This window comes from Ciona intestinalis, chromosome 3, assembly GCF_000224145.3.
Source record: "Ciona intestinalis chromosome 3, KH, whole genome shotgun sequence".
NCBI classification, from domain to species: Eukaryota; Metazoa; Chordata; class Ascidiacea; order Phlebobranchia; family Cionidae; genus Ciona; species Ciona intestinalis.
In genome coordinates, this window is record NC_020168.2 from 4,314,847 (window position 1) to 4,333,793 (window position 18,947).

The following is an 18,947-nucleotide window of genomic DNA, read 5'->3' on the forward strand; positions in this document are numbered from 1 at the left end:
TGTTCCATTTGGTTTCACATCACCAACAAAGTAAAGTGTTTCAGTCTGTTTGCTATTATATTAAACAGTCTAAAATGCTGCATTCAGAGAAGTGCTTCAGCAAATCACAGATTCTGTAATGGTCTAATACTCAAGTTAATACCCAATACATGACAGAATTTGTTCGTACAAGTAATAAAACGATATAACATAACTACACTATTCAGTAATCCAGAACAAAAATGCAGCTTTATTTAATACTTTATTAGTAGCATTACAGGCAGATAAAACAATGTAAATGTAAAAACTTTGCGAGTTTCAATCAAAAACGAATAAATAATGTTAATAAAATATGAAACTGTAGCGTTAAATACAAGCGGTATACCTGGTTTTGCATAACGACATAAGCTAGGTATACTGTGACAGTAACATTCATATTTATTCCTTAGTCTTCAACATTTAACACCATTTTAACGACTTTCTCTTTTAAAAGTTTACATTTTATAAAGTTTCGCCACCATGGGAGCCCTGGTTCATTGTCTATGTTAGTAGAAGTGCAAGATGGGAGAACTGGGAGGAATATACTATAGGCTGAAGAAACACCCTGGGACTTAACCCTTATTTTAACCCACAATGAAAAGAGAATTGGCAGTTAATCTGTCATGAAAATGTCTGTTGCAAAAATAGAAATCCTTCAAAACTTTACCTTCGTACATACACAACACTCACGCTCCGCCTGCTTTATGAAAATCTAATCAAGCAGAGGCTATGAATAGCATGAATGAAGTTCAAACATTAAATATAAACCACCCCACAAACAAGCAGTGAAATTACAATTTGAGGTGATTTTTAAACGCGGATTTTTACTGAAGAATTTTTACTGGAGTCCGTTGTGCTTCCTTCGTGGGGGCTGTCAATAAAATAATATTCTAGTAAATAAATGGTTAATTTTTTACATCTTACATCAATAGGAGTGTGATAGAGAAAAAACTAGCTATTGTCATTTTTTAAGTTTTGGGTCATAGAAAGAATTCATTAACTTTTCAACTTAGTCACCCATAGGGTGAAGGCAGAAAACAAATCGCACATTATAAGTATACATATCTTTAAGTTTAAACTAACAACATATGAAAGAAAAAATAGACCATGTCACATATGTTTTTTGCCCTGGCTTGTGCTATTAATACTAAAGTATTCTATAGAACAATGAAATCATAACTAACTTATAAAAAAAATTTTACTGGGCATAGTTGTTATTTTATTTACAACTTACGTTTCTGAAGACTTGGGGGCAATTTGATTCACGCGTTTACTTTGCCATGGTGGTTGCTCATGGACAAAATTTCTACAGGACGCCAACTTTGATTCTAGAGCCTGAATGGGAAATATAAAGGGAGGATAATTAAAAACTATCACATAAAGAGGTTTGTTTATAGTAGCATCTAATTAAGTCATATTGCGTTACACATACATTATAAATATATTGTTTAAACTACTACTTTAGAACCATATAATTATAATTTTAAACATATTATTGTTATGTTCATTGGTTTATAAATTGATGTGAAAGTAGAAAAAGGTAACCAATACAAAATATATTTTAACTCATGACCACACATTTTTGAATGACCATTGAATCTTACACTCTTAACTACGTAAACATAATACTCTCATTTCTATTTACATTGTTACAAGTGGAATGTGTGCCACTGGTAAGTAATTTGACATTTTTCAACTAAAAGTGACAGCGTAGTCAAATTAATGGCAGAATGACAGAACATAAACAGAACAGCATTCTTATATGAGATTCTGTTACCCACTACTTTAGCAATAATACCAATAAATGTGACTAAATATTACATTTTATTACATACAGGCCATTGCTTTAACATTAAAATATTCAACTTAACCCAAATTTTCTCAGTAAATCACCCACAATGTTAAGTGCAGATATTCGAGCTGAAGGTGGCAGGGGTGTTTTATCCACCCCATTATGTAGAACATCTGTATTTAAGAGGTTGTGTAACAACAAATCATTCATTAACACTCATACATATGAGAACACATCATATACTTTTAGTTATAGTAGGGTAAGGAAAGATTGAGACACCTTTAGCACATAAATTTTAAATATCCTGATCATGTTTTAAACAATTACCAACAGGCTATGGAAGCCGTGTAAATATGGTTTTATAATTCTTTGAATGTTCTTTGTTTACTACAAAATGGGAGAAAAATAGAATGAAAGGGTGTCTCATTTTCCCCCACTCTACTATATATTAATTCACTATGATAGTGTATCATAGTATTAGTTAAATATTACTAAGTTTAGTTTAACATTTTCCTACATTGCTTTGCAGAAATAGGTTCAAGTGAAAGTTTTTGCTACCCTTATTTACATACCACACCAATGAGTGAACAGTGTGTACATAGCAAGAGAGGGAATTGGGTTTGTGAAGTAGGTGAATGACACTGGCACCATTATATAACCCAAATGAACAATAGAAATTTAAAAAAGCAATTTCAATATTAAATTTGCAACAACTAATGTAAAATATGCCTATTGATTACAAGTGTAGATATCACTGGTAGCATATAATGTCTACTTCCAGACTAGTTGTCTACTTCCAGACTAGTAGTTGCCTAATTATAAATGGAATAAACCAGGTTTCCGCAAAGGATTATGAACTTTCAAAAGTTTCAGTCTGAAAAAATTCCATACTTGAAAATTTATATTATATAAAGGGAGATATCAAATACAACAGCATATTATTCTAGGACTTTTATTAATCCAACTTACGTTTCTGGTGTATTTTATGTGGATCAGGATTGGTGGGTGAAGGAGGGGCATGGGAGGTTGTAACTCCATTAAAAATGAGCTTCTTGCTCGTGGCAAGCGGAGTGGTAGGTACACCTGTCGTCGGGGTGGGAACCTGTGATGCAGTTGATCAAATTAAATACAGAAAGTAAAAATAAAAGAAAATGAATGTGACGGTCATGCCTTCTTTTGTAGGGTACCTTGAAAAATATTTGATTAAAGCCTAAACACTGTGTTTGTAATACTATGTATAGTAGGTTGGGGGAAGATGAGATATCTTAAGCACATAATATCCAAATATCCTGATCGTGTTTTGAATAATTACCAACGGTATATGGGAGTCGTAAGCATACAGTTTTATAATTCTTTGAATGTTCTTTGTTTACTACCAAGTAGGACAATAAAATAGAATGAAAAGGTGTCCCTCTTTCCCACCCTACTATGTGTGTTTGAAGTAGCATTTGAAATATGATATTGGTAATCCATCTATTCATATAATTACCTTGTCTTGAGGTGATGGTAGTGGTGACCTCTCATCATGTTTACCCGACTCAGAAACTTTTCGCTGCCTCACCGAGAGCTCATGGTGAAGGTCTGCAAAAACAATGTCAATGTTGTATAGTGCATTTGGTGAGCAATTAAAGTAATTTACTGTATGAACTTGAAGTTTAAAATGGTAAAATGCCTATTTTAAGGTGCGAGATATGTTTATATGTTTCAATAAGAACTTGTTCTATTTTTGCAGTTTCCATGATTAAATCAATTATATATAATATACATTGCATTTTATATGACAGCATTATTCAAGGCATTTATCAAAATCTACATTATTTATATTTAACTTTACACAAGTAATATGCTGTTAAAATATTAATAATATACCAAATTTGTAAAACTTATTCAAAGTGTTGTGACAATAGTTAGGATATTATCAATGATTTTAACATATAAAGCTTAATGATTTTACAATTACTAAAGCAGACACATGTCATTGTAACTTTATACTGTAATGAGAATAGACAATGCACGGAAATGATCTTGAAAACATATGCCACTGTTGGCACTCTACCAGTATGGTTGAATGAGACTCACACTGTATTTGTTAACCACCCACAAAGTAATTAAATTGATGAATTTGACAAATTAATAATTAATTAGTAATTTGTTTGATTGATTTTCACACTTTCATGTGATTTATGATAAGTTAGTATTTACAATAATAAATAACTATAATAGAATAAACTAAGGAATATAAAACTTTGGCTAATCATTTAATACATCGCAATTTACCTCATCATTATAAATAAATCTTACAGATTAAATTAAGAATAAAACAGAGTTAATTATGACATCAAAATTTACTTCATTAGGCTGTAATAAATAAGTTAAGAATACCCAATAGTTAAAAAAAATCTTAGGATTATAAACCAGTTAATTATGACATCACAATTTACCTCTTGCTTCATCTCGAAGTCGTTGAACTGTAACTGAAAGTGAATCTTTCTCGTCAAGTTCACTTTCAAGGAAAGCATTTCTCTCCAATGCTTGGTTCAATCGTTGTTCAAAGTCATCCAGTGAAACGATTATAACTCTATGTGAGTGAAAAGGTGTTTAAGTTTATGTTTTGAAGTAAAACTCTTTATAAAATTATATTTATAAATACCGGTTTGTACAGTAAAAAGTATTAATAATTCTAAAATCGTTACAATTTGTTATGGGCATTTACAAGTTCATGACAGCTATTTAAAAGCTGTCCATAGATGTATGGAAATATCACATTTTAAGATAATTACAAGTGAAAAATCCACCCAGGCCCTATGTTTACAAGTTACAACTATATTAAGGTTTGAGTCATGCCATTGCAGAACCTTACAATGAGTTTCTACTCTATTACTCATTAAGCTGGAATAGCAAAGGAAGCAGCATTAATAGGTCAAGATTTCCACTTTGAAAAAAATATTGTAGCAACTAATTGCCACTGCAATTTTCAGGATAGTATTAGAAAAACAAAAAATTCTTAGCACCTTTTTATTATGTCCTAGTTCAGCCAAAACAGTTCATCAAAGTTATGATGAATTACTACAACCAACCTATTCGTTCTTTCCAAATCGTCATTCCTTTGTTCTAATTCCCTCACATCCTTTGTGAGTTCTCCATTCGTCACTGTAAGTTTTGATATTTCTGTTTGCAAGTCAGAAACTTGTCGGAATCTTTCAGTTTGCTGTTTTTCGTACCTTTCCTGTTGGATGACAGCATAATATAAGTTTGTTCTCTAAAAGTTACCGCACATTAAGCACCATTGCTCATACAGTATGACAAACATAAAATTTAAATGAATAATCCCCAACTTTGAGATTGCTAAGTACTTTTATATAGACAGACAATATTGTGTTACATTCCTACTAAAACATCAGTCTACATTGAAAATTCATTAAAGTAAACTATATAGTTCTGTTAACACTCAGGCATAACCTAATATATATGTAATAATGTATATTTACTGTATTATAATTATTATTATTATAATATAAGTCATATATTTAAAGCAATAAACTAAAAGTCATCTTGTCTTAGGGAAAACTAAACAGGCAGAAATACAACAGTATTGGGTTAAATTACCTTAAACATAATAAACATAATAGCTGTGAAACGAGACACTAGACATAATATTTATATATCAACATAAACATTTTCGTGATTAAACATTTAAACCCACAAAGTTTACCAATAGTCCATATATAATGGTGTGTAATCAGATGTAGTTATATAATTTTTCTTAATTACAAACAAAACTTTATATTATTTATCAATACCTTTAGTGATTCATATTCAAATGTAAGGGTTGTGTTTTGTTGTCGAAGATCTTTGGTTTGCTTTTCATGTTGTTCCAGTTGTGCCTCCAATTCCTTCTCTATCTCTTCACTGCATTCCCTAAACTCTTGAAGCTCAAGTTGAACTTCTAGGGTCCTGTTAAAAAGATGGTGCAGGCTATATTAGATACTTTCATTACTAACTTTTATTGGCAAAATTTTAAGCTATGATGATGGACATTAAACATCAGATTTGTTCTTAACCAAATCTCAAAACACCAGGTTGGGGCTAAATTGAAGGATATTTGCCAAACACTGAAACCAAATAGTAGGTTTGAACAGCACAATATCAATATTCACAATTGTTTCATGCAAAAGTACATATATTTCAATACACTTTCGGATATAGGAAGGTTATTTCAAATACACAAAACTACCTCAAATTAACAGGACACTATACAACATATATATTGATATATTCTATCTGTAAAATACCACACTAACTTAAACATAATTAAAAATAACGTTTAATTGTAATAATTAAAATAACTTACATTTCTTCAAACCGTTTTGCCTCCCCCTCCCAATACGCTGCCTTTTCCTCTGCATTGGCAAAGGCCGGAGGCTCGCTTTGCAACTCCGCCATGATAATTTATCAATTTAAATTTATGTACAAGTCACAAAGAACATTGAACTGTCTCCTGATTTAATACAATTAATTAGCCAAAAGGGGCAAGTCTAATATATGCAACAGTAATGTCTTATAATACTATATAAAAATGACATAACTGTGAGAGTTTATTCCACAGCAAAATTTAAGCACATTGGCCTAAAACATTTTTTTTTTACAAATACCATATTTAAAGACAATGAACGATCGAATGACCTTTGAGCAATTAGTGCTATTTATATAGTGTATACAAACATAACCGTTAATATAAACTCTACTATAGAGAACATGAACGGAAAAAATCGAATTTACAAAACTTTTAAAGACCGTATCGAACAAATTCCTGAAGTTCTTTACAAGCTACGTAAGTCAATTACGTAAAATTTAAGTTACGTTGTCAACTCTTTCCACTATCTTTAATTATACCGTTCGTTAGGTGGCGTTGCAAATGTAATTGGGGATTATGCCAAAATTCGTGTTAGTTAAAAAAGGGCAAAGTCTAGCCATTACTCAATCATAACATGTTTAACATTACATATTCTTATTTATTTATTCAATACAAAACACGCAAGAGCCACAAGTTACCCATGCCTTAATACCCAGGTTCATTATATAAACAATATATATACAGTGTACATAAAATATATATATCAAATATATTTATATCAATGCCCAGGTAAAAACAATACCGCTGTCATACATCTTGCACTGCCTGACCATTCTAATCGGAGCCAAATACACTACACAATTATATTTTGTAGTTTTTTTTAAATTTCACAACAAATGTGCATTTACATTCTGAACGGCAAGAAGTGTCAATTAAGCCAGAAAATAAACACAAGCAAATAAACACAAAAAATTAGGGTAACGACTAAAAAATGGAACCGGAAGATACAGTTAATCTGCATATAATAGGTATGTTGGTAGATTTGAATACAGCTGGAAAAATAGTTAAGAGATTAAATATTCCAATGCGCGATGATAATAGATGCTGTTCAGTGTATGATGCTTCAATTAAATTTATTTTAAGCAAAAAATTAGATAATTTGAAACAATTTAAAAGAACCAAGTTATGAAAAACTCATAGAGTTCAACATATATATATATTTATGTGTGTCAATGTGTACACACATCTGCCTTAGCTTGGCTGTTACAGTAACACTAATTAACAATGTTTTAGCATGCCAAGATGCTAATTATTGATTTTTAGAATACTAAAGTATTGGAAAACAGTAATATTTACAAGTTATAAAGGGAAACAGAAACAGTGTTTAAAGCCATTGAAGGTTAATAGGTAAGAAAAATATCTGACACGGAAGACAAAAACAAATTCTATAACAGATTTTTTATCTTATACAACTTTATGCTAAATCCCATTTTATATGGCTATATTGTATAACAAACTTGTTTACATTAGAATGGCAAACTAATACAGCACAAGGTGTTAATAGGGATGGCGTCTCACACTATAAAATTACTTAATCACAATGATTGCACAAAACTAGGATACGCGTATTGAAGAAACCTATAACACTGAGTATTGAACTGAACTCTGATAGAAATGTTTATAAACCCCATAATAATGTGTGAATGCTCCAAGAGCAACGAACAGATGCCAGATAGCATGAGCAAACGGAATAATACCATCACATTTAAATATGACAACTCCTGAAAGATAGAAAGCTCCTCCAACACAAAGCTCAAATATACCAGACCTGTCATAAAAATATAAGTTGTAAAAAGATATTAAAACTTAGAATTTACTGCATGCCATTGCAGGGCACACCACACGTATACTGCCTGTAAACTCAATTGTAAAGCATTTAAACAATGTTGGTAGCATATAATTATTGTACTTAGTAGTATACAATAACTATTTGTGGTGCTTTTATGAAAAATGATAATTTACTTACACCGAGTTCTAATTATAATTTAATAAGTTACAATTTACTACTTTATATAAAGACATTATAGGCTTATCTATTTAAAAATTTATAATGAAAAATGATAATTTACTTACACTGAGCCACTATCATCTGTTGTGTAGAGATAAGTTGCCACGCCCGGTACAAGACCAACAGCTACATACAGTAGTGTATCAAGCAACTTATACTTCTCCAAGAACATAAACGTGTATGTTGTACCAAGTATAGCAGCCACCCATATTCCCCATCTGGTAGAAATATGCCGCTGATAAGTAAGTTAACCACTGTATCCAAATACAATGTTACTCTAACAAGATGTATTCTTTACGATAATACATATTCAGACTGTGGAATAAATGAATGCCGGTATTGTGAAATGCAATTAAAAGCACTGCAGTTTGTATTTAAAATCACCCCGGAGACTCGCATTTACTAGTCTTTGTGTTAAATACATATTTGTTACCCAATCCATACTGAGCTAAAGGTATTATCTATTCTGAAGCAAAAGAACTTTATTTACTCATCATATACATTGATAAGATATAAGTTTTGCCCTAGACCTAGAGCCCAACCAACATGCATATACATATATATCATAGGTGGTAAGTGGTAACTAAAGCATTTCAAATCACAGGCTATTCAATTAATGAAATAAACAAAAATACATTAGTTCAAACTAATTACAATAAAAAATATGACAAAAAATAAGAACATACCTTAGCCAGACAATCTTATCTGGGAGATTTATCAATATTAACCATGGTGTATATGAACCAGCAATGAAAAAATATATTGTGGTTCGATCACAAACATGGAACAATTTGTTTAACGAAGGTCGACGTATGCTGCAACCAGCATGGGATTTCTGTATTGAAGTTTATAGTGTATAAGTATGATGTATATATAAGGGGAAGAAATGATATATATATATATATATATATATATATATATATAAATTATGTATAAATAATGAATTTAAACTTACTTTACTATCGGAGGTGCTAAGTCAGAAAAATTTATGTTTGAAAGTTCAAAATACTTGGTAGCACATTTACAGAATGTCTCTTTTAAAAAAAAGTTATCGTAAAGGTATGATATAGGTAATATAATTAGTTTTTGCTGCAACATATTTATACAGCTTTGCACATTAATGTTTTACACACACAAATAAGTCAATCACCTTTACATTACCAATGCCATTTCAAACTTTGTTAAGTGTCTGAATGTAATGCATTCATTAACTTTAACCCATTTCATCAATACACAATGGAAAAAACAGTACTAATTCTGAATTCACACTTATTATGCACCAACCACGTACCGGTCTCCATGAGCTTTGAGTGAATGAGATCCAATGAAAAAGTGTCGACACCATGAATAAACTTATCAATGAGATGCCATATGCCCGTGAACAAAACTCATATTGGGAATAGGAAGGTGTAAAGTGATTCTGTATGTGGACTGTGCAGTTATAAGCAGTGGCAGTGTCTTGGCAAGTCCTAGATGTATAGAAAGGCAATAATCAGTTTAATTGATAATCAATAATGGAACACAATAAAGTTTGAGTAAACAAGAAGCATCAAGCATATATATGTTATATATCTACATAAAAAAAATCCGATAAAAAAACATGTAAAACTACTTTGAAAATACAAAAACAGGTATAGAAATTCTCTTGTGATGTCACAGCAAAAATAAAAATCAGGCAAAAATGTTATCACATATATATGACCTGGCAGGTGAATTAACATGTTATGATTTGTTGATATTTATATAAAGGTAAAAAAAATATTTCAACATACAGGTTATTCATGGAGAATGTTGCGTCGTTATCAAATTTATATCTTGCTTGTTCAATCAGAAACTCATTGGCCAGAATACTTGGTATGATCATGACAGCATGGGAGGCAGTATTGGCCCAATGTTCGTGGGGTGTGGGAACGTACATGACGTTTGCCTCCGCTCGGTTGTTCATTAGGTTTTGCGTTTTGCTCCATTCTTTAAAATCGCTTACCGATCCGTTAAAAACACGGCTCAGTGAGCTTTTACGTGCTGAACATTCCGTAAACTTTCCCATTTGGGCAATCCGATTGCTGTTAAGGCGCGTTTAATTTAAACATTTGCAAAATATTCACACCGTCCGTAACTTTGTTATTGGGAACTAAAAGTATGAACTCTGACCTTTGTGCAGTCAAGTATGTCGTGACGTCATTTTGATACGGTATATTAATCACATAGACATTTCGAAAAACATTAAAACACATGGTTGCGCGGCAGTTGCATCTCATCAAATATACAATTGCACGATAGTACGATAGTAAGTGCGCAAGACTGTGAGGTATTTAAAGACAAGAAGTATCATTGAACGGTCGATGTCTTTTACTTTGCATACTATAACTCACCGTGTATTAAAACCTGGTTATAAATTATCCAGGAGTTCATTTTTATCAAGAATACAAAAGGATATTGTAACTCCGAATTCATTCTATTCTATGGATAGCAACAATTTGGGACCAGTGCAGCAAACAATCCAAGAAAAGTTAAAATCATTTTATAAGCCAACATATCTTGAAGTTGTTAACGAAAGTTACAAACATTCTGTACCAAAAGGGTCAGAATCACATTTCAAAGTTGTAGTAGTGTCGGACATTTTTGACGGACAAAGTCACATACAAAGACACAGAGGAGTTAATAACCTTCTCAAAGAAGAACTTTCCGGAAAAATTCACGCCCTTTCTATTCAAGCAAAGACACCATCTCAGTGGAAAGCATCAGATCAATTCGTGGACAGCACCCCTCCCTGTTTGGGTGGCTCTAAAGCTGATAGAAAGTGATTTTCCGTCACAAAAATGTCATCTGATCCACTGAAAAAGAAGATATCCTCCTTAATTATAGAGGACCGGGAGACTGATGTTGTCTGTGCATCATTTGATGACAGAAATTTAGTTGTGGTCACACAGTACAAAAAACTTGGTACTATTTTAAGCGTAACCACACAGTCTTTGGTGGATTTTACAAAAGGTTCAGTTACTTTTGATGTTAAAATGTTGATGGGTAAAGATGACCCCATACTGCATGCTTATGCCAAAGCAATTGGGACTGTGGTTCATGATTTAATGAAAGAAAATAAAAATTCAATTTCATCGGGCAAGCCATTGCTATGTACACTTGCTATTTCCAATCCAACTCCAACCAACCTTGCAGAGATATGTAATGTTATAAAACAATGTAACGTGTTCTAAACTGAGGGTCCCAATTTTTTGATACTTTATTTGGTTGACCCCCCTAAAATGTTTACATAATGCTTAGTATTGGAACTGCTAAGCGAAAATAATGTTAAAAGTCATAAATCGCAGAAAAAAAAAGCTATAGTACAACAAAACTCGCGTTTTTGAATAATTTGTAAAATTACATTGGTAGCAATAATTGAAAATTACTGTTTTTTCGTTTGCCTTTTTAAAACAGAACTGAATACAATGGTGTTAGGTATTCCACTTGCTAAGTTGCTTCCAGAAATATTTAAAACTGTAACAAAACCTATGGTTAATGCTCTGAAGAGGAACGTACGAAAAAGTCCCTTTTGGAAGGACAGTGTATTTATACCAATGGCTCAAAGTGAGGCCTGTTTGAATTTGCTGGCTGTAAAATTGGGATAATGTGGTGTAACATAGGTTTTCCATTGGAGCTTTGTTATACACAGTAATGTTTTACAAAAACTGTTTAAAAATTTATGGTAGTATTTTACTTAGTTAAAAATTGTAAACTGCCTTTCAGATGGTTAAAATATGATTTGAATATATTAATTTTAAACTACATAAACTGCATCATGGTTGTTGGTATACCGCTGGCTAAGTTGTTGCCGTTAATGTTTAAAATTGTAACAAATCCGGTTGTGAAAATGCTGCAACGAAACGTTAGAAAAAGTCCATTTTGGGAACAGAAAGTGTTTTTACCAATGGCTAGAAGTAAGTCTGGTGTTTTTGCTAAGCTAACTTTTATAAGATAGGTACAAATATACAACAGCCCTTTTACCCATAAAGTCACAACATAAACCTAAAATTTTACAGTATTTTCACACCATCTCATACATTCATATTCTTTCCAGGTTATAATAAAGCATCAGTTCGAGTGAGGTTATGGTCACAAGGAATCCACAGAAACAAGGAGCAAGTTGAAAGGTCAGCACATATGAATGATGAAGCTGCACTTGAACTTGGAGCAGAAATCGTTGCCAACTCTGCCACGTTTATTGTCGGACTTCTGGCTATTATAATGCAACAAAGTATCGCCGCGGCAACGGAAAAGAAGAAAGAGAAACAAGAGGAGCAAGAGTTGATGAAGATGGAAACCAACATCCTAGAGCTTCGGAGACAAGTCCTCGATATCGGATTATCTGTCGAACAGATAGATGCAAAGGTCCGAGAATTAACGAGACATGTTGTTTCTATGAAAGGGTACGGAAAAACTGAAGCGAGAAAATCAAATGATCCGGAAAAGGTTTCTCTTAGTATTAAAACGTAACAGGTTGCAAAAGTTGTGGATTTTTTATGCAGCATTTAGCAAGCACATGCGTGAATGTTGCAATTGTTATATTTTAGTTTAATTTCAGAGCATTGTTAAATAGTACATTTTAATTATCGCGAATTTATTCTTGTTGTGGCATCAGCCAGATTCTTTTCTAATACACCTTATTAAATAACAGCATTTGAAGTACCTTCTATTTGTGTCGTTTGTCTAACTAAAATAAGAACATGTTTTCAAGGGCTTTGGTATATTATCTAAATGGCAACTTTCAAAGATAAAAATCAGCTACCTCTATATTTCTAAGGCACAACATTTGTTTAAACAATACAGATGATGAAATAGCTGAGTTGTATGTGTGGGTTAAATAATTTGGTCCAAGGCTATGAAATAGTGTAATAAAAATAAATAAAATACCAATCCTAAATTTAAAAAAAAGATTGACTAGGTTAGCAAAAATTTAGAAAAATATTTGCTGTTGTGCTCACAGAAAAAAATGTATCACAAAATTAAAATGAACACCTATAACTTTCTATTGGATGTAGCAAAGCATGGTTGTAGCAACTAGACTGATTCATTTAAACAAATCATCTAGTTCGTAACATAACTTATTTTCAGTTTAACAAGTTCATTGTCTGCATTAATATAACATTTCCCTTATGAAATATTTTTATAGATATTTTACAGCCATCGTTATATAGGGGAAAAAGGATTTGATATAGAATAATATTCTGCAGACTGCAGTATTTAATAAAATGTAACACATGTAAAAACAGTCCACCAACCACAGCGTAATAAATTCTTTCACATCCAGAACCATCTATATCAGTGTAAAAATATAAAACGAAGCAATAGTTTTCATTTTTTCTCCATTTCTTTCATATACTGTTGTAGTGCATCTAACCTTGCGTCTATTTCGTCAATGTCCGTGTCTCTCGTTACTTTGCTCACTCGGTGTCGCTCCATGTTTGGTGTGCTCGATAACCGGTGTGGTTTGACACTGGATGGAGCTAGTGGACTGTCGTCCCAAACAGTGGGTTTCCTGTCATAATAGAAAATGGTCTTTTAATTAGTCTTAACCACTGTCTTTCATCTTATCTTTTTCGGACAGTAGCTAAGTTGTGTATATATTTTACCCAGAGCAAATTTAATTTATACCCTCAAAAAAAAACACTTTTTTCGTGCTATTAAAGATTTAAAGAATCTATTGTTACAGATTCAGTAATACTTTAGAGTTCCCATTTAGGGATTTTTAACTGACTCATAAATTACCCAGTAACCGTTGACTTACCTTCTCGATTTAAACCGCGTAATTGAACTATTATCGGATGAGTTTCTGCTCTCAATTGATCCTTGTCTCCTCCTGGATGCAAGGGATCGATCCTGAGAGGAGTTCCGCCGATTCCTTGCTCTTCCTCTTTCTTTGGATGCGGGAACATAACCAGCAGATGTTCTTCTTTTCCTGTCGGTAAAATTTTAAAAAATGATAAAAAAACACTACCAGTGTAATAAAATTATTTTATTGCACTGGTGTTGGTGAATTTGTACACCAGTTCAAAAGTTCCACTAATTAAGTACTATAAACAAATAACTTGTAACAAAGGTCAAAAGCTGTTTACTCTTCTATTTCAACGCATATTTTAAGAACATAAATAAATTTATAAAAATAATGCAAAACCCACATTCTCTCTTGAGATTCTTGTAGTTTTCTTTTCCTCTCCTCGTTATAAAGCGTTGGGTTAAACCTGGAGAAGCGATTCGGGGTTGGGGTTCGACTTTTGTTGCCTCTGCTAAAATATCCATCACAATTATGACAATTTTAGCTTTCCAGTACATTAATAATAACTACTTTTATTTAATTCTTTCTTGAGATTACGGTAGCGAAGAATAAAAATAATTTGATTGGAATGACAGGATATAGCAACAAAATAACAGTTGTTAACAGTTGCACAGTTTAATATATATTTACATTTAATTGAAATAAAGAAGTGTGGTCGCTACACCTAGCGACAAACAACAGGCCATTTTTGTTTAATTATTTGCAAGTTAAACTTCTAAAAAAAAGTGTGTGTAAAGACAATCGTAGTTCTTGCAAGCCAGTTTAATTAAAAAGTAAAAACACAGATACAATATTTAGTTTGTTTTAGAAGAGCTTAGCCACTTCTTTTTAGACTTAAGTCAATTAGGATTTTTTTGGTTGCGCCACTGCCTATGGTGTTACTCACTTCATTAATGTAAGGACACTCATAGTTCTTGCAAGCCAGTTTGATGAAAAAAAAAACACAATTACCATATTTAGTTTTATAAGAGCTTAGGTATTTCTTAATACACAAAGGTCTATCGGTTTTTTTTCCCTAAATTTGTTACTCACCTCATCAATGATCTGTTATCTCGTGATGAAGACCTTTCACGTGACACTGATGGTGGTCGATTTCGTGATACCCTCTCACGTGATACAGAACGGTGATAAAATGATCCTGAGTTCGATCCCCTTGATAAAGATCTTTCGGGGCGGTTCCGGTTCACCGAGTTTCGTGAGTATTGGTTCCGCATGACTGAGTTACGGCCACCAGATGATTGTCGAGTGTTGGCCACTGGGGTGCGACTGTGTTCAATAAAATTAAAAAAAGAATAAAATTTTTGTATCATGATTGAGTAAATTGATTATTCTTGGTATAGAACAGGACAGGTACTTCGGAAATACAGACTGATACGCAGCCATCTTTTATTATAACCAATCAGGTTACTCTGTTATGCTTTGGTGACAACGTATATTAAAAAGACATACCCAAAGTAACGTCAACCCCCAACCCAATTGTTTGTAACCTAGCAATTTGTTTATATATAAATAAAGATGGCTGCATAGTAGCCCCTATTTTTGATATTAAATATTTGCAAACAGGATTGCCTTTTTTTCTTCTATTGCCACATACCACATGCACCTTTATTTAAAAGGATATGGACGTACCTTCTTTTATAAATTGCCAGCTCATTCGTCAAACTTTTAACCCGAATATGAAGCGTTCGTTCTCGTGCTGATAAATCGCTTAACTGTAAAACCAAAAAAATAAATGCAACATTGACACTAGTTAACTTTCTATTGTTCCTAAGAAAACTAAGTGATAAATAAACTCGTACCCGAATTCTATGTTATTTGTTTTGATTTAATCGATCTTTTTTAATTGAGTGATTATTTTTGATTTAGGTAATTATTTTTGTCACGTCACAAAAAGTATAAAAAAGTCAGGTGACACAAGCACACAACACCCAGCAGTTTTGGTTTTTGTGGTTTATACAAAAATCATAGTATGTATAAAACAGTGACCTCCGAATTCAATCTTTTAACTTCCGTCGACTTCTTAGATAACTGTCGTTGGTATCTCGTCTTTTCTTTCATCAACTCTAACTCCAAGTTTTGAACAACTTTCTTTAATATTTTCACCTGTAAAGTAAGAATCCTTTATAATATTAAACAGCACAGCAGCCCTAATAAACGGAATAGGACAACGAACATTTTAAGAACACAAAGTCAAAATGGGTCTACAATGTAAATAATCTTACAAGCTGTCTGGACAGAAAATGAGCATAAAAAACTCACTGAAAAAAACCAACAAATTTATATATATCCTTAAAAATATGCTTCTTTCACCTCTTTTGTGACCACCATCTTGTTACTTCCTTGGATTTCCAACTTTAAATCATCAAATGCAGATTCCAGATCCTTCTTTTCTTGTAGCAAACTTTCGTAACTGCATTAAGATATAATATTCTTAAACATAGATAATATTGCACATAACGTAGTTCAAGATTTAAGTTAACAGTCTTGCATGCCCTAATCGTGTGGCAATTCATCCAAACGAAAGGGCAAAGCCAAAGAACTGATTTTAAAGTCTATTACGCACACCCAAAGACATGAATTTTACTGGATTCTGTCAGGTGAAAATGAAAAATATGACATAAAGTAAAAACTTAAACTAACTACATTAAAAAATTACTTACTCCTCTTTCAACCTTAGTAACCCATCATCATCACCACGGAAACGGTTTCCTTTCTCTGATTTTAATTTGGAAATCTCTTCGTTTAATTTACGCACAAGGTTTTGTAAATGAGCGGGGTCTGGCTTGCCTTGGAAGGGGAGGGGAAGAGGGTAGTGGATTCTGTGTGGAAGTAAAGTACGTTTACAACCAAGTAGGATTGTGTTGGTTGTGTGTGTTGAACTGTTGTTACTTATATCATAACATAGTTGTTTCCTACGACAGAAAAGTTATTAAGAAAAAATGGCAGAATATGGGGAAAGGAACAGACATTAAAAGAGGACTTTGAGTAATACAATACACAACTTACAAAAAATGAATTAGTGGCTCCAATAAACTTAGCATTGTTCAAAACATAAATTAAAATCAAGTTATCCTTAACAAACACAAAAACAAATATATATATAAAATATATAATTTTATAGTGATTTAATTAAAAACTGGTCTAAATTGTAATTTTGTTCTTACCGGTCAAACTCAACAGAATAAACAAGAATTAAATATCGCTTATTTTCATTTTGACGATTTGGTTGAGTGCAGCTTCTACCAACACCATCAGTTTTACGTTTCCTTAGCAACTCAAGGTCGTTAAATGTTAGAAGGTCGAGCGAGACTGAATCAGTGCTCTGTAATGTCATACAAGGGTTTGTTAGCGGTGGACTGCCCCCCAAAGGTTATTATACCGAAATTCACAACAAGAACAAAACTATAGTTTAAGATGACCCGGGAAATTGCTTCTTACCTTCTCCAATGCACTTTCAAGCATTGACACAAAGACAGAGAATTGCTTGAAATTACCAGTTTTATGAGTGAGGTCTTCAATATCTATAGAAAGAAAAAACATTTTAGAGTTTATGTTTATTCTTCATGAAGAATAAGGCTAATACTGACTATACAGTATTTGACCATGCAATACACCCTATTTTGTTATCACTTATTCCAAACTACTGATACGGCTACACACTTTTCATTTTACCTTGTCTAGATGATTAAGCTTATCCTACCGTATAAAACTTTATAAAAGTAACCACTCTATAAATGAGAGTTCACGTAAAAAAACATTTTCATGATGAAAACATAATAAAAGATAACATGAGAATACGAAAATACATGAAGTTTAGGTGTTACTGGTCAGCGAACAACATAGCACAGAATTACACTGAATCCTCCTATATGTTACAACCCACAAATAAGTGTTATAGGGATTATTGGTTTGGGCTGCATGGGCTAATGATTAGTCGTTACGTTTAGCTGTTAGCCAGTCTGCAGAATATGGCAGTTTCTGACGAGATCTTGCTTGTACATACTGCTATTTTCGCGCACACACATGTTTCTAATAACGGCGTGCAAAGCACGTACATTTTTAAGTCACATTACGAATCCTTGTCCATTTAATACAGATTGCCTGTGCATGTGCAATAGTAGCAAATAACGTAGGATTGTTTACTAAAATGACTAATCATTACATTGAGAATCGAAGTTTCCTCTCCACTGCTCTGAAGTCACTTTATCTTCAACTTCAACTGACAGACAAGTTCCTCCTTTATAAGTTTTGATCGTCACATAATATTCAATACCGCGGAAAACATATTCACTACTTGCGGTGTAGTCTTCATCCATATTTAGATTTTATAAAAAATCTTTTAGAAAAAAATTAGGATATTAGAAAGGGATAAAACATTTATTTTGCTAATATTTTAACACTGCTAAATAGATGATACAAATTACAAGTATAATTATAACACCAAATCGTGAATTTTTCTTATGTTTACCGAAAAATCAACGCAAAATTCAAATTACTTGTTGAAGGAAACTAAATCAATTTAAGGGCTTTTTTAATACAGTCTACAACGTTCTTGCAAGTAATTGTTAAATAGCTTTAGTTCTTAACAATAAACTGAGCTAAAAACGAGTTAATATAATTTTAACACCGCATACAACTAACAACCAACGTATTTGCTTACATTCACAACATTATCAAAATAACCGCCAAACCCAGTGATGCACAATCTAATAATAATGTTGCGGAGTTTTTTTTCACAAGCCAGATTTTAACCGCAGTATTGTGCCTTTCTGTGGATTGGATTCAAGCAACTCATGTATCTACCTGCGGCAAAATATTATTGTACGCTGTTATTCTGCTGCGTGCGAATAAAATTACCTAATAACTTCTGTCGATCTAACTAAAA

General features: G+C 32.5%; 6 protein-coding genes across 8 annotated transcripts; 3 read left to right on the forward strand and 3 right to left on the reverse strand.

The window, feature by feature from the left end:
- Positions 1-212: 212 nt before the first annotated feature.
- LOC100178714 (nuclear distribution protein nudE homolog 1) lies at positions 213-6,342 on the reverse strand. The gene is made up of 9 exons (XM_002127484.5): positions 6,162-6,342; positions 5,611-5,764; positions 4,888-5,036; positions 4,252-4,388; positions 3,300-3,391; positions 2,780-2,912; positions 1,889-1,983; positions 1,253-1,353; positions 213-889 (listed from the first exon to the last, which is right to left on the reverse strand). The coding sequence occupies exons 1-9, from the start codon at positions 6,251-6,253 to the stop codon at positions 829-831; spliced, it is 1,014 nt and encodes a 337-aa protein (XP_002127520.2). The 5' UTR covers positions 6,254-6,342; the 3' UTR covers positions 213-828.
- A 683-nt stretch (positions 6,343-7,025) lies between these two features.
- Positions 7,026-10,363, reverse strand: LOC100181085 (monocyte to macrophage differentiation factor). Its single transcript, XM_002127391.4, has 5 exons — positions 10,005-10,363; positions 9,524-9,701; positions 8,919-9,067; positions 8,298-8,450; positions 7,026-7,992 (listed from the first exon to the last, which is right to left on the reverse strand). Exons 1-5 carry the CDS (start codon positions 10,277-10,279, stop codon positions 7,803-7,805), a joined length of 945 nt encoding a protein of 314 aa, XP_002127427.1. The 5' UTR covers positions 10,280-10,363; the 3' UTR covers positions 7,026-7,802.
- An 80-nt stretch (positions 10,364-10,443) lies between these two features.
- LOC100185809 (optic atrophy 3 protein homolog) lies at positions 10,444-12,919 on the forward strand. 2 transcript variants are annotated; one of them, XM_004225795.4, is made up of 2 exons: positions 10,444-11,817; positions 12,308-12,919. In XM_004225795.4, the coding sequence occupies exons 1-2, from the start codon at positions 11,679-11,681 to the stop codon at positions 12,721-12,723; spliced, it is 555 nt and encodes a 184-aa protein (XP_004225843.1). In that variant the 5' UTR covers positions 10,444-11,678; the 3' UTR covers positions 12,724-12,919. The 2 variants fall into 2 exon arrangements, with proteins under 2 accessions (XP_004225843.1, XP_002127333.2); XM_002127297.5 differs by lacking the exon at positions 10,444-11,817 and adding an exon at positions 11,981-12,167.
- On the forward strand, positions 10,695-11,036 carry LOC100183436 (bolA-like protein 1). The gene has a single exon (XM_004225863.1). It carries the CDS (start codon positions 10,695-10,697, stop codon positions 11,034-11,036), a length of 342 nt encoding a protein of 113 aa, XP_004225911.1.
- On the forward strand, positions 11,052-11,444 carry LOC101242679 (proteasome assembly chaperone 3-like). Its single transcript, XM_004225862.1, has one exon. The coding sequence runs from the start codon at positions 11,052-11,054 to the stop codon at positions 11,442-11,444; it is 393 nt and encodes a 130-aa protein (XP_004225910.1).
- A 44-nt stretch (positions 12,920-12,963) lies between the features above and the next one.
- On the reverse strand, positions 12,964-18,490 carry LOC100175600 (coiled-coil domain-containing protein 61). 2 transcript variants are annotated; one of them, XM_018811306.2, is made up of 11 exons: positions 18,225-18,490; positions 17,501-17,583; positions 17,227-17,384; positions 16,723-16,881; positions 16,373-16,472; positions 16,049-16,165; positions 15,692-15,774; positions 15,095-15,328; positions 14,406-14,510; positions 14,015-14,185; positions 12,964-13,765 (listed from the first exon to the last, which is right to left on the reverse strand). In XM_018811306.2, exons 1-11 carry the CDS (start codon positions 18,376-18,378, stop codon positions 13,582-13,584), a joined length of 1,548 nt encoding a protein of 515 aa, XP_018666851.1. In that variant the 5' UTR covers positions 18,379-18,490; the 3' UTR covers positions 12,964-13,581. The 2 variants fall into 2 exon arrangements, with proteins under 2 accessions (XP_018666851.1, XP_002127205.1); XM_002127169.5 differs by having other exon boundaries at positions 14,406-14,513.
- Positions 18,491-18,947: the final 457 nt, after the last annotated feature.